General features: G+C 49.6%; 1 protein-coding gene and 1 pseudogene across 1 annotated transcript; both read left to right on the forward strand.

Annotated features, from left to right (window-relative positions):
- Positions 1–3,966: 3,966 nt before the first annotated feature.
- LOC133756723 (vesicle transport through interaction with t-SNAREs homolog 1B-like) lies at positions 3,967–4,490 on the forward strand (the record flags this gene model as incomplete). Its single annotated transcript, XM_062187319.1, has 1 exon — positions 3,967–4,490. A coding segment is annotated over one exon (480 nt), but the record flags the coding sequence as incomplete, so codon positions are not given.
- A 1,857-nt stretch (positions 4,491–6,347) lies between these two features.
- On the forward strand, positions 6,348–10,167 carry LOC133756395 (proteasome subunit beta type-5-like; annotated as a pseudogene).
- Positions 10,168–14,987: the final 4,820 nt, after the last annotated feature.

Raw genomic sequence — 14,987 nt, forward strand, 5'->3', positions numbered from 1 at the left:
AGTGGCAAAGGCTTGGCCAGGTGAACCCAAGGTCTCGCACTTGCATGGTAGGAACCCAGTCACTTGAGCCACCCCACTACCTCTCGGAGTCTGCACTAGCAGGAAGCTGGAGCCAGGGTCAGGTATGGAAGCCAGGCAAGGCGCTGTGACGTGGGAGGCTGGCATCTTAGCCGGAGCCTTCAACTCCAGGCTACACACCTGCTTCCCTAGCGAGTTGGCACAGACGCACATCTACCCGTGCTCAGCTGGTCTCAGGCACGAGTGTTTCACAGCCCAGTCCAAGGAGCACGTCCTCCTTCCCTCCTAGGCCCCTGCCTCCCTCTTCGGATCAAACCAATTTAATTAAAATTAATTTCATGCCACCTGGAGCCCAGTCAGCCCATCCAGTGGTCGGGTCCGTGAACTCACGAATCACAACACAGAGTGAGGAGGACCAACAGGAACAGGATGAAGTTCCCTCTTCTCCCAAGCACGTGCATCCCACCTTTCTGGCGCCTTTGTTTCTGCCCCCGGCAGTTCTGCAAAGTGGACTTTGCCAGGCCCCGGCACGCATCCTGGATCAAACATCCGAAAGAGGCCCCATGGCCCGTCTTTGCCCTCCTTCAAACCCGGCACACATCTCACTTTGGGCATACTTGTGATACACGTGTGTGTGCATCCATGCACATTCCAGAATCAGCAGGACCCACATCCGTATTTCCAGGTTCCCCTCTCTCACCTCTAGCACACCTAAGGCCCAGACAGACTGGGACTGTCCCTCCTCCCCACCCCCCAAGGTCATTCATTCACTGTTGTAGGGGAGGGAATACCTGTCACACCTGGGTGTGAATCCGACACCCAGAAAACCCACTGCTTAAAGCAAGCAGAAACCCCTGATCTAAAAGAAAAGAAAAAGAGTGACCCCACTTTCTGACCCTGACCGGCAGCGTTACAGGAGAGAGGAATGCAGGTGACCAAGCTGAAGCATCCAAGCTCCTGAAGCTTTTCTACTCCGCAAGCGCCAGGTGATTTTCTCCTGGCAAACGCATTTTCCTGAGGATGCTCTGATGGAGAATCTACCAGAACAAGTGCCTCCAACCACCAACATTCTGATCACAGTGAGTTGTGGTGTCGCAGTGCAACTTGCCTGAAACCAAATGCCAAAGGTGCACTAGAGAATTGATCATGGAGATGTAGCTCAATGTTTTTCTGAGGATCTGTAACCAAAGAGTGGCATCTACTTGCTTTCCCGGGAGGGACAGAAATTGTGTAGGAGACAAAGCTGAACAGCTCTAGCATTGGCACCCAATGTTTTCTTGCTTAACAAGTCCATTTTAAAGCCCTGTTTCCGGGGCAGGCGTTAAAACACCCGTGTCCCACGTCAGAGTGCCTCCGATCAGGTGCCAGCTCCAGCTCCTGACTCCCACATTGGTGATCTCGCAAACCCTGGAAGGTAACAGTGCTGGTGCAAATGACTGGGTTTCTGTCACCATCAGAGGGAAACCCAGACTGAGTTTTCAGCTTCTGGCTTTAGCTTGGCCCAGCCCCGGCCACTGAAGCATCTGGGGAGTGAACCAGTGCCTGGAAGCGCTCTCTATCTTTCTGTCCCTGTCTCTCTCTGTTTCTTTCCCTCTTAAAAACAAACAAACTCCTATTCCTGAGGTAGCTGCATTTGCCTACAGGGGCAAAAGAAGGATTAACAAAGTATGCAGATCACATATTTCCTAAAGGCACGGTCCTGCAGTCAGCAGTCATATCAGCCCACGTGTGTTTACAGGATAGAAGAGAAAGAAAAGTCAGGCCTCTGATCTGTCCCCAAGGAGTCTGAAGTGCAGATAGAGACAGAAATCCAGTGCCTCCATCCCATCCAAGACAGGCTTCCGGGAGAGGGTGGAGGAAGGAGCTATCCACTGGGCCATGAGACCCTGGGAAGGCTGGCTCCAGGGGGCAGGGGAAGAAGAAAAATTCAACAGAGAAAGAATACAGGGACTTGCAGGAGAGCAAAGAGCGGCAAAGAAAGTGCGTGCCCAGCAGAGGGGAAGGGATGAGGGCTCTGTGGCTGGCCCGAGGGCACAAGGACTTGTCATTGGCATGTGATGCTGGAGATGAGGTCAGAAATGAAATCCGAAACCGCAGCACGCAGGAGCTTGAATGCCGCGCAAAGTGCAGGCGGCATCCAGGGCACAGTGAGACCACAGACTGTTCAGGAGAATGACACGCTTTGGCATGGGCCGGTGACGTCCACCGCCTTACAGAAGGATCAGAACAACAGGAGAAAGGGCTGAAAGTGACATCAGCTCCGAAACTGGCCCCAGGCCAAATCAAATCAGTTTAACAACACCTCCCCCATTTCAGCACTCCCTCTGCTTTCCCCCTCTTGCTGGGATTCCTCTTTTAAAAAAAAAAAAATTGATTGATTGAATGATTGATTGATCGATTGATTTGAGAGCCAGAGCTACAGAGAAAAATATTTTTCATCTGCTGGTTCACTTCCTAAGTAGACAAAACAGCCAGAGCTGGCTGGGCCAGGCCGGAGCCAGGAATAAGGAACTCCATCTGGGACTCCTACGTGGGCGGCAGGGAGTCATCTTCCATCGCCTTCCCAGGTGCGTTAACAGCATTAACAGGGAGCTGCAACTGAAGTGGAACAGGCACCCATATGGGATGCTGGCGACACAGGTGTCAACTTAACACAATGTTCTGATTAAGACACAGGAGTTGTGGACTTCATCTTCCTCCTCTCTCTCTCTCTCTCTCCTGCATTGAAGTTAAAACTTTCTCCCCACCCCATTCTGCATATACTCTGCACTGCCATTCCTCTTAATATTTAGCTCTTCACATACAGGAAGGACTTTTTTTAGCACCCCTTGGCGTGCTAAGATTGGCATCTACCCCGAGGCTTTCTTCCTCAGTGCCCGTATGCAGTGTTTGGGCGTGGAACAAGGTCTCGTCGGCCGCTCCATCCTGATGTTCAAGCCGAGGCTGCCATCCCGGCTGCACTGTGAATGCTGCCTTGCTGGCGGTGCTCCTGTGTGTGGAACTTGACACTTCAGACAGCACATTCTATGACTGCATTCACCTTTCTCAAAGCCACTTCACACTTTGGGCTTAAATAAATTTTGTAGGTGATTCAAGACTCCAGGACTTCTTCACACAAGGTCGTCACATGAATCAGGCGTCTCCCACCCTGCTCTCGTCTTCATGGTAGTGAAGACATAAATTCTTGTTAAGTATTGAGTGGTGTGCGTGTGTTAAACTAAATAACCAGCATGACTTTTAAAAGGGGTCATCAAAATAAAATAAAATAATAGGGGGCCAGAGCTGTGGCACAGAGGGTTAAGCTGCTACCTGCAGTGCCAGCATCTTATATGGGCACTGGTTCAAGTCCCAGCTGCTCCACTCCCCATCCAGCTCCCTGCTAATGTGCCTGTGAAAGCAGTAGATGACCCAAGACCTTGGGCCCCTGCATGCATGTGGGAGACCCGGATGAAGCTCCTGGTTCTTGGCTTTGGCCTGGCCCTGCCCTGACTGTTGCAGCCATTTGGGGAGTGAACCAGTGGATGGAAGATACTCTCTGTCTCCTCTCTCTATCTCTGCCTTTCAAATAAATAAATAAATATTTTTTTTTTGACAGGCAGAGTGGACAGTGAGAGAGAGAGACAGAGAGAAAGGTCTTCCTTTGCCGTTGGTTCACCCTCCAATGGCCGCCGCGGCCAGCATGTTGCGGCCAGCGCACCGCGCTGATCCGAAGCCAGGAGCCAGGTGCTTCTCCTGGTCTCCCATGGCGGGTGCAGGGCCCAAGCACTTGGGCCATCCTCCACTGCACTCCCGGGCCACAGCAGAGAGCTGGCCTGGAAGAGGGGCAACCGGGACAGAATCCGGCACACTGACCGGGACTAGAACCCAGTGTGCCTACGCCGCAAGGCAGAGGATTAGCCTGTTGAGCCACGGCACCGGCCATAAATATATATTTTTTAATATTCTTTCCATAACCCGATGATGTCTAAGCTTCGAAATTACCGGAAAGACCTTGCCAAACTCCATCGGGAAGTGAGAAGCACACCTTCGACAGCCACGCCTGGGGGCCGAGGAGACATGAAGTATGGTACACATGCCATAGAGAACGAGCACATGAATCTGCTTCAGTCTCAAAGGGCATTGCTTCTGCAAGGCACTGAAAGTCTGAACCGAGCCACCCAAAGTCTTGAGTGTTCTCATCGGATTGCCACAGAGACTGACCAGATTGGCTCAGAAATCACAGAAGAGCTGGGGGAGCAACGAGAGCAGTTGGAACGTACCAAAGGCACACTGGTAAACACAAGTGAAAACCTGAGCAAAAGTCGAAAGATTCTCCATTCAATGTCCAGAAAAGTGATAACCAACAAGCTGCTACTTTCCATTGTCATCCTGCTGGAGCTGGTCACCCTGGGAGTCCTGATCTTCTACAAATTCTTTCACAAGCATTGAACTTTCTAAGTGGAGGAGTGGGGACCAGAACTCTGACCCTGTGAATGAAGCCTGTTGCTGCTGTGAATATGCTGTGTAGCCGGAGTGTGGGAGGAGGGGGCAAGAACAGTGACAAGACGAGTGATATACCAAGGTAATAAATGCTGCTTATGGCCCCTTTAAATGTACATAGTACCATAACATGTTCATACCTGTGGACTGGGAAAAATACATTTGCAGTAGGATTATTGGTCACCAAAATGCAGAGGGGCACCTGTACCGTTGTGAGAATGCGCAGACGTGCTCATTAAGGCAGTGCTGACCCAGACAGCCCCGTCAGTCTGTTCCCTCAAGTGGCTGTGGTTCTGGAATGCCCGTTGTGAAAGACCGTCAGTGCAGTGTCTCCTACATTCTCACGCGCTCTGCATTTTCCAATTTGTGTGGTGAGCCGGGTGGAGGAAGCCGCTCATAGACGGTGTGTCCTCCTTCCCTTGTCTGACCAAAACTTGAACCAATCACATCCACCGCCAGACTAGCGGTAGCCTTCGCCTCTTCATCTGAAGCAGCTAACCGAGGACTGACTTCAACCAGATCCAGTGCTGACAGCAACCCTGGGGGAGCAAAGTGCGACAGAACCTGGCTGCCACTCTCATGCGGGTCATCGCGCCTGGGCAGGAAGAAAAGCCCCGGGGAAAACGAGAAGCATTTTCTACTGTAAGGTCACCTCTTGGGCCTCATCCTCTTGGCCATGACTTTAAAATAAGGAAATAAATCATTCTTTTTCTGCTACAAAAAAATAAAAAATAAAAAAATAAATAAAAGTGGCCGGCGCCGCAGCTCACTAGGCTAGCACCCCAGGTTCTAGTCCCGGTTGGGGTGCCGGATTCTGTCCCAGTTGCTCCTCTTCCAGTCCAGCTCTCTGCTGTGGCCCAGGAAGGCAGTGGAAGATGACCCACCCAGGTCCTTGGGCCTTGCACCCACATGGGAGACCAGGAGGAAGCACCTGGCTCCTGGCTTTGGATTGGCGCAGCGCCGGCCGTAGCGGCCACTTGGGGGGTGAACCAACGGAAAAAGGAAGACCTTTCTTTCTGTCTCTCTCTCTCTCTCGCTGTCTAACTCTGCCTGTCAAAAAAATAAATTAATTAATTAATTAAATTAAATAAAAGTATATGTGAATACTAAAAAAAATTTTAAAGGGGTTAGCAATATCTAATTCAATTAGTGATAATTCGAGGACCATTGTGGCCATTTGGGGAGTGAATCAGTGGATAGAATCTCTACCTGTCACTCACTCTGTGTGTGTGTGTGTATACACATCTCCCTCTCTGTGTCACTCTGCCTTTCAAAAAAATAAATCTTTCTAAAAAATATCTTTTGGAAAATTACCTCCTGAAAAATTATTATATAAGAAAATTCATTGTAGTAGCAACTTCCGGAGGGGGAGGGAAATAGTGATATTTTATTTCTTTGGGTTGATATGAACATAGAGTTCGTTTTATTCTGTATTCTCTTTTAAGTATGAAGTATTACATGATAAAAATTTAAATATAGAATAACTTCAGAGTCCTATGCAGAGTTGATTGAAAATGGTAAGAAAATTCTTAGTATGCCTTGAATTTTGAGTTTAAAATAAAGAGGGAACGGGCAAAAAATGAGAGACAGCATTAGATAAGCAACATCCAAAATGGGGAGGGGGTTGTACGATGAGGATGGAAAATGAAAGGGGAGAGAAGGGAAGAAGCCATAGGCCTGGAAGACAGGCAAAAATGCAGGGTGGCAGGGGGACTTGGCCGGATGAGGTGGCTGAGATGGAGGGCAGGAAATGGCCTGAGGAATATGACACCATGGCATGTGCCCCCCCCCACCCCGCACTGTGGAGGGATGGGGGGACAAAGCTCCACCAATCCCTCCCACCCCGGGCCATGGACCTCAGCCACCCCAGGGACACGCCCTCCCACTCCTACCCTGGCGGCGTGGCCCAAGCCAGGGTGCTCAGCCGACTCGAGGTCCGGGTGGGACCGTGAGCACACCCCGGGTGTCCCCCAGGGGACTCAGCCTGCTGTCCTTTCTTGTCCTTCCCCAGGGCCTGAGCAGCAGCCAGCCTCACCATGATCAGGCCCAGCCCTCCAAGCCTGGGGAAGAAAGCCAACCTCCTTCCATTGAACCCTGCCAGGTAGGTGTGCGGCCACACCCAGGGCTCTCCTGGGATGCACATGCAACCCTGACTTCAGGGTACACGTGGCGCCGTCCTGTCCTCTGACCACACCGGTCCCAGCGGGGTTAAGGGGGTATATATTCTTAAAAAAAAATAAAAATAAAAATAAAAATACATGTGACTCAGAGAAGTGAAGAAATAGGTTGTGTTTACAAAAACAAAAGGAGAGAGAACAAAAGGATAAGCAGGCACAGGAGACCAGGGCAAGGAACAGTGTGGCTGTTAGGTAGACGCTGCCTTCCAGACCTGCAGGTGCCTGGTCTTCCTTGCCTCAGGTGCTCGGTTTTAAGAACGGCTGTGTTCTGGCCGTTCGCGTTGCACTCTGGGGATTTAGCGGTGCGAGGGCCTAAGCCAGGGATCAGCTCCACCTCCAGTCTCAAGCTCACCCCTCGCTCCCCCAGATGGTGAAGAAGGTGACAGAGATTAACCCCTACCCACTGGGCACCATGGCGTGGGGGTGCAGTGGACTGCAGCTTCTAGAAGTAGCTACTGACGTGGCAGTGTCGAATCTATGAGCTTGGAAATAAGAAACGCATCTCCCGCTTGCCATCACGGGATAGCAGTGCAACGACACGGGGCTGTCCATGGGCACCATGTTCTGCAGCCTCTGCTCCATGGAGAGGGAAGGGAAGTGGATTTTGGGAGCCACCTTCTCTGTAGGTTTCGGCTCTGTGTATGCTTATGGGGTCAGGCATCAGGACTTTTCTTAGGACCTGGCCCAGCAGACCCTCTACCAAGCCACCCACGGAGATGCCTACTGAGCAGGTGCTGTCGGCCTCTACTCTGGATCCCGGTATCCAGCGACAATGTAGCTGATCTCCTCAACAAGTATCATGGACCTAACCCCTTAACGAGGGTGCAGATGGCTACTTGCATTACTTGGGGTGACTCTCACTGGTACTATGGATACAGCACCCCTTCCTATAGTGGAGAGGCCCATGTTGTATCGATGCTTTTTGAAAGTTCTACACATTGATCTCTGTGTATTACCAGTTGTTGGTGAACTGCTGCAGAAGTGTGACTACTGGTTTTAGTTTCTTGGATGTTAACATTGAACTACCCACTTACTGAATAAAATACATAAATAAATAGAAATAAAAACCCCAGTAGGATTTCTATCTAATGTGCATCACTTTCACACCAGCCTAACATCTAAAAGATGCAGGTAGAACCATCACACACAGGTGTTGTCTACAGTGGCTACCTTGGGGCTCTCCCCGCCAGGTTGGGAGCAAAGGACCAGCAGGGGAGGCTCCCACCCGGTCAGGGGACCCCTCTGGCTTCTCACAGAGCTCACAGACCTCTTCTCCACCAAACATTTGTCAGTTTATAAAATAATACATAGAGGGTTGCAAAGGAAACCAATTATTGAAATGGAGTTATCTGAATCATTTTTAAATGCAAACTCTAATAAAAATGATTCTTAAAAAAAAAACACCCTTTATTAAAAGGCTTGATTGGCACAGCCACAGGTGTTCAACGTATACATCAGAATGGGTTTGGAGAGAAGTGTCTACCATCGCTCCATCCTACGCCATGCTCACGCCCATCGCCTCCCACACTCTCCTCCTGCCCTCTTCATGCACTTGCAAGAACACACAGGAGCTGCCCTCTTGGCAAATTTCAACTGTACACAGCAGCACCTGTCGCCTGTGCACCAGGCCTCCAGTCCTACACATCCAGCCCAAGACTTCGCAACCTTGAACTGGCATCTCCCCTGCCTCCGCCCCCAGCCCCTGGCCACTACCACTCCACTCAGCTCCAGTGGACTTGACTGCTACCGATTCCTCATCTCAGTAATATTATGTAGTACCTGTAGCTGGCAGATTTCACTTAGACGCCATTTATCAACACATTACACGACACTGCGGAGCAGTAACGTCTAAGCACTGACGAGTGTCTTCTGAGATATCCGTAACACAGTCCGTGATCCCACAACCCCCGTGGTCTCTCTTGGTGACAGCTATGGCCACTGCTAATACCCTTACAGCTTGTTGCCTACATTCGTGCGTAACAGAAGGGAATGCTCCATTTGCACTAGAATATAAGGAACACAAGAGTGGGATATTTCCCCATCCCCATTCATGGACACCCTGACTTCTATTCCAAGCACCTGAGCACAGATGAGAAGCCCTGGCCCGAGACTGAGGGCCACCTGCTCTGGGGAATCTTCCCACGTCCTTTCTGGTTCCTGCTTGTCTAGGTCAGCGTGGGTGGAGGGGAGCTGGTTTGGTGGCCTCCTGAGGGAGTCTGCCACATCACCTAGCAACTCACCTAGGAGTGGAGACAAATGAAGGCCTGGTTCTCAGCTTTGTGTCACACAACTCTGACACAGCAGGGGCTGCAGAAGAGCCTGTGCCTGCCACTTCGGCTATGCTCCACGTTCATGGAAATAGTCCCAGAGCTGACACCCAAGAAAGAGTGACCCAGCTATCCCAGGGAGGCACGTGGATGTTGGGAAGAAAGGAGCTGAGTTATTTCTCATGTTACACTCTTTCATGCTGTCTGAAAGAAAAATTAATGGAAAAAGAACCTTGCTCATGTGATGAAAGAACAAGTGTTAAAGAAAACTTGGAGGGCACTAGTGTTGTGACACAGTAAGTTAACCTGGGTGCCAGCATCCCATATGAACACCAGTTAGAGTCCCGGCTGCTCCATTTCTGATCCAGCTCCCTGCGAGTGCACCTAGGAAAGCAATGGAAGGTGGCCCAAGAGCTTGGGCCTCTGCCACCCACGTGGGAGATCTGGATGGAGTTCCAGGCCTGACTTCAGACTGACCCAGCCCTAGCCATTGTAGCCATTTGGGGGATGAACCAAAAGATGGAAGATTCTCTCTCTCTCTCTCTCTCTCTCTCTCTCTCACTTTAAATAAACAAATCTTTTTTTTTTTTAAAGAAAACTTTAAAAGGGGTCACTAAAGGAAGCTGTATGTGACTCTGAATAATCTGAGGGACTTTGTAAGCATACAAGTAGTAGAAGAAATGATGGGGGGTGAATTGATAGATTTGTTGGCACCAAAAGAAATGTCAAAATACAACTAAAAGAGAAAATAACAAACTTGAAGAAATATCTGCAACAGCAAATTATAGAAAAGAGCTAATAGTCTCGTATTATGCCGCCATTTATGCTGTCTTATAAATCAGTAAGAAAAGCAATACTGTGGTAGAAACATGGAACAAATGGCTGTTTGGGACTACTCAGTACCTTTTTTCTGCATTACTTCCACTCTATCCACCCCCAGTGAAACACAGAGCAGCAGTAGAGAGAGAGACTCTCACATGGACAGATGACACTTCAGGAGTGGCTGAGGCTACTTCCTGTCCCCCTATGCTCCCGTTCAGTCCCAGCCCAGCTCCTCCGGTTGTGGCCACTAGTGCTCCAGCCAGATTCAGCTGGAGAATCCTCCACCACAATGGACCTGAACCTGTGCACCGGAATGAGGTCCACTTGAACCTCGAATTCTCCGCTCTAGGGCTCATCGAGAGATAGGTGAAAACTTCACAGTACAGGGCAAGCAGATTTCCTGAGAAATGAAATAAATTACTCACATTTGCAGCTGGCCTCCAGGAACAGCGTGGGCTTCGATCAATGCTGTCTTTCCTCTTTACTGCTGACACCGCTTGGGCAAGTCAGGGATCTGAATCTTGGCCTTTCTGTCTGTGAAATGGAAATAATTCCTACCTCTTAGATCCATTTTGAGACACTAGGGTTTTTTTTTTAATATTTATTTATTTATTTTAAAGGCATGGTGACAGAAAGAGGGAGAGACAGAGAGAGAGAGAGAGAGAGAGAGAGAGAGATCGTCCATCCACTGGTTCACTTTCCAAATGGCCACATTGGCTGGGACTGGGTCAGGCTGAAGCCAAGAGCCAAGAACTACATCTGGGTCTTCCATGTTGGCACAGGGGCCCAAGCATTTGAGCCATCTTCCACTGCCTTCCCAGGTGCATTAGCAGAGAGCTGGATCAGAAGTGGAGCAGCTGGGAGTTGAACTGGTGCCCATACTGGGTTGCAGGTATTGCAAGTGGTGGCCCAACCCACTGCACTACAACACTGGCCCCCAAAAGATTCCAGAGGATTTTTAAAAATGTTTTTTTGTAAAACATTAGAGGGGAGATGGGGGAAGGCTCATTGTTGTGTATTGAGTTATAGTTAGATAAGAGCAAGCCCTGGTGTCCTGCTGCATAGTAGGGTAAAGATAGATAAGGTTAATGTACTGTATATTTCTCTTAAAAAAATGAAGAATGCAGCAGGCACGTCGTGTAGTGGTTGAGACACCACTTGGGACGCCCATATCACGTATCAGAGTGCTATTTTGAATTTTAAAAATGCCACAAATAGTTTCATATATGAGTGATACCGTTTAAGTAAATATTCTTAAATACTCAAAGTAACACTAAATATCAGATATTTTTATCTAATGAAAGTATTAAAGCACACCAAATTTCTAACAGAAAGGAAGTAGCAAGGAAATATAAGAGCTGTTATTTTACTTTTTCATACTTAAAAAAAAACTCCTCCCCCTGCAAAAAAAAAAAAAAAAGCAGTAAACATGAACTAAGGAGAATGCATGACCTTTTTAGAGTGCTTATTTAACCATAGCTGTCTTTGGACTTAGCTGCTAAATCTAAGTACCTAAAGTGTACTTGGTCTTTTTTTTTTTTTTTTTTTTGAGATTTATTTTATTTATTTAAAAGTCAGAGTTACAGAGAGAGAGAGAGATCTTCCATCCACTGGTTCGCTCCCCCAAATGACAGCAATGGCCAGAGCTGCACCGATCTGAAGCCAGGAGCCAGGAGCTTCCTCTGGATCTCCCATGTGGGTACAGGGGTCCAAAGACGAGGACCAGGACTTCTACTGCTTTCCCAGGCCATAGCAGAGAGCTGGATCAGAAGTGGAGCAGCCAGGATCAGAAGTGGAGCACCCGGGACTCAAACTGGCGCCCATATGGGATACCAGTGCTGCAGGCTGAGGCTTTAACCCACTGCGCCACAGTGCTGGCCCCCCAAGTGTACCTTGGTCTTGTGTCTCAACTACACCAAGCTGGAGGCTTCTCTCCTCTCAGCACGCAGCTAACAGACTCTGCATACTGTGGGACAACTTGAAACCAGTACTAGGCCAGCGCCGCGGCTCACTAGGCTAATCCTCTGCCTGCGGCGCCGGCACACCGGGTTCTAGTCCCGGTCAGGGCGCCAGATTCTGTCCCGGTTGCTCCTCTTCCTGTCCAGCTCTCTACTGTGGCCCAGGAAGGCAGTGGAGGATGGCCCAGGTCCTTGGGCCCTGTGCCCGCATGGGAGACCAGGAGAAGCACCTGGCTCCTGGCTTTGGATCAGCGTGGTGTGCCGGCCACAGCGGCCACTGAGGGGTGAACCAACGGAAAAGGAAGACCTTTCTCTCTGTCTCTCTCACTGTCCACTCTGTCAAAAAAGAAAAAAGAAACCAGTACTGAGGCTCATGTCAAACCAGGGTTCTCAGTTGGGGCATCTGTTTTCTCTGTCTCTCTCGCTCTCACTCTCTCTCTCTCTCTCTCTCACACACACACACACCACCTCAGAGAAGACTTGGCCACATCTACAGATACTTTTGTGATCACAACTGGGCCAGAGGGGGTTACTACCGGAATGTAGTGAGTAGAAGCCAAGGCGTCCTTGAACTTCCTACAACACACACAGGACAGCCCCACCACTCAGAATTACCTGATACAAAACGCTGGAGTGGTGGGGCCGGCGCTGTGGTACAGTGGGTTAACGCCCTGGCCTGAAGCGCCAGCATCCCATATGGGCTCTGATTCGAGACCTGGCTGCTCCACTTCCAATCCAGCTCTCTGCTAGGGCCTGGGAAAGCAGTAGAATACGGCCCAGGTCCTTGGGCCCCTGCACCCGCGTGGGAGACCCGGAAGAAGCTCCTGGCTCCTGGCTTTAGATCAGCACAGCTCCAGCCACTGCAGCCAATTGCAGAGTGAACCATTAAATGGAAGACCTCTCTCTCTCTCTCTCTCTCTCTCTCTCTCTCTCTGCCTCTCCTCTCTCTCTGTGTGTGTAACTCTGACTTTCAAATAAATAAATAAATCTTAAAAAAAAATGCTGGAGTGCTGAGGTTGAGGTCCCAATGTAAAGCCCATCGAAAATTAAATAAACACCTTTGAACTGAATGATCTATTAAATTTGGTGACTTTTCAGATGAGTCCTTTTCCTAAGTAATCGGGAAAATAAAACCACTTCTTTCTAACACTGAACACTGGGTTAGAAAAGGGAGTGTGGACAGAGCTGCTCCCACCCAGAAAGTTGCCTCCAGATCTCTTCTCCGTATCAGTGGCACGCGCAAAGTCGTCTACTGGAGGGCATGTGTAGTCTTCCGGTCATCTTAATTGGGCAAAATGTTATGGAATTTTCTCCAATCCTGAAAATGTATCCGGCTTGCATTCTAATTCAGAACAATGCCGTCTGTGTCCAAAGCTAAAAGAAGCATAGCGGAGGTATTGCCTTTTCAACCTCCCAGGAGATAGGTCAGTTCATCAGCAGGACAGAACTCCAGTCTGCATATTCTTAACGTTCCAATGACCACATCACACAAGAGGAATATGTCGGTCATGAGTACATTCAGCTGCATATCAGAAAAACCCCAAGATTCAGTGCCCTAGGTAAGACTGAACTTCATTTCTCTCCCCAGGAAAAGAAACCTCAGGGTAGGCAGTCCAGGGCTAGTTTGATGCCTCCGTGACATCATCTTGCTTCTCTGGGTTTTCCATGGCCTTCAATGGTCCAACATAGCACACATCGGAATCAGCAGGATGGAGACGTAAGAGGGGTCCCCTTTTAGGAAGACTTCCAGAGGGAGTTCCTTGCAACACAACTGCTTTTATCACACTGGCCAAAATTGAATTACCTGGTCCTACTCCTCGGTAAAGGAGGCAGGAACACAGACTTCCCGCTGGGCAGCAATGAGCCTAGTTAAAGTCAGGATTCCTTTATTAAAGGAGAAGACTTTGAAAGGCAGGTAGCAGTTTCCCCTGTAGTCTTCCCCTTTGGGTCTCCAAATACCCATGAATCCTTTCCCTATTTAGACCCCGTATAGTTATCCCTCTGCAAAGGAGACAGCCCCAAAGCCTTACCTACTCAAAGTCCCAGAGCCTCGAGGTGACATGCAGTCCACTCTGTCACTTCCAGATATGGCCCTTCCTGGTAATGAATGTGTAAACCCGAAACTAAGCTCTCCGCACGTACATGCAAAATATTTTCTGGAGAAGGAGCTAGGCAGCCATAATAAAGACTCGTATCAGAGAAGGAGGAAAAGAGAAACACTGCAGGTGTTGGTCCAAAGCAAGCGTCAAATCGCGCTGCAAGGGAATGGCAAGGCTCCACTTGCTGACGCAGAGCCCCCTCCTGGACCGGCCCATGCAGCAGCTGCCGCCTTGGAGAAACTCTCTTGTCCATTGTCCCCTTTGACCTCTGACTTGGCCCCTAGGAGGTCCTTCCTGGTCCCTATTTCTCCATGGCATATGTGAGCCAAGGGCAACAAAGGGAAGCATCTTTGGAGTGGCGTGGTTTCCTAAGCCAGCCCCTCACTTGTGCAGGTGCAGCCTTCCAGGAAGTCTTTCGAGAGTCCAATAATCAGATGCTTTTGCTGGCCAAGTAGGAGATTCCCGTCCAAGCCTAGCAAATTTCCATCCAATCTATTTGCTTCCCATCAGTTCCAAGTGTGAGTTACCCCAGCATAGCTCTGTGTCCAGAAACACTCCTGATGCCCAGTGACTCTGATCCTTTATTCATAGCTGTTTATGGTCTGCCTATCCCTTCCCTCTCAAATTGATGCTGGCTCCCTTGAGACCTTTGGAGACAGAAAAAGATGAGTGGGATGGTCACACTTATCTTTGTGACTCTGGCTTGTTCTGATGGTCTGGCTGGGACAGCTAGGAAAGGCGTGAGGGCACCTCCTCCCCTCCTACCAAGGCTGGATGGGCTTGCAGTCACTTCTTCTACTGCCTGCTAAGCAGGTTCCACAGTGTCCCTGGAATGGCTGTCCTGGCCGTGTGCTTGCTCAGATCTACACGTTCACAATGGAGGCACACGATCCTTATCAGTAGGGTTTGAAATGGACACACCCCTGGAATCAATCACGGCTCTGAGTCACAGGGTTTGGGGGACACTGAGTAAGGAAGCATTTTCCTCACTGCTGGGAAAAATAACGGTCATGTGCCTCTGCTAGAAGGCGGTGCAGCGCACTCGGCAGCGCTTCTCACGCAGTGGAAAGGAGAAGGAAAAGAAAGCTCACTCCCGCTGCAGGATGGAGAGTAGTTTGAAAGGTGGCTTAAGAGGGGAAACCCGTGAGGAGTCCAGGAAGGAAATGC

Source organism: Lepus europaeus, chromosome 3, assembly GCF_033115175.1.
Source record: "Lepus europaeus isolate LE1 chromosome 3, mLepTim1.pri, whole genome shotgun sequence".
Taxonomy (NCBI): Eukaryota; Metazoa; Chordata; class Mammalia; order Lagomorpha; family Leporidae; genus Lepus; species Lepus europaeus.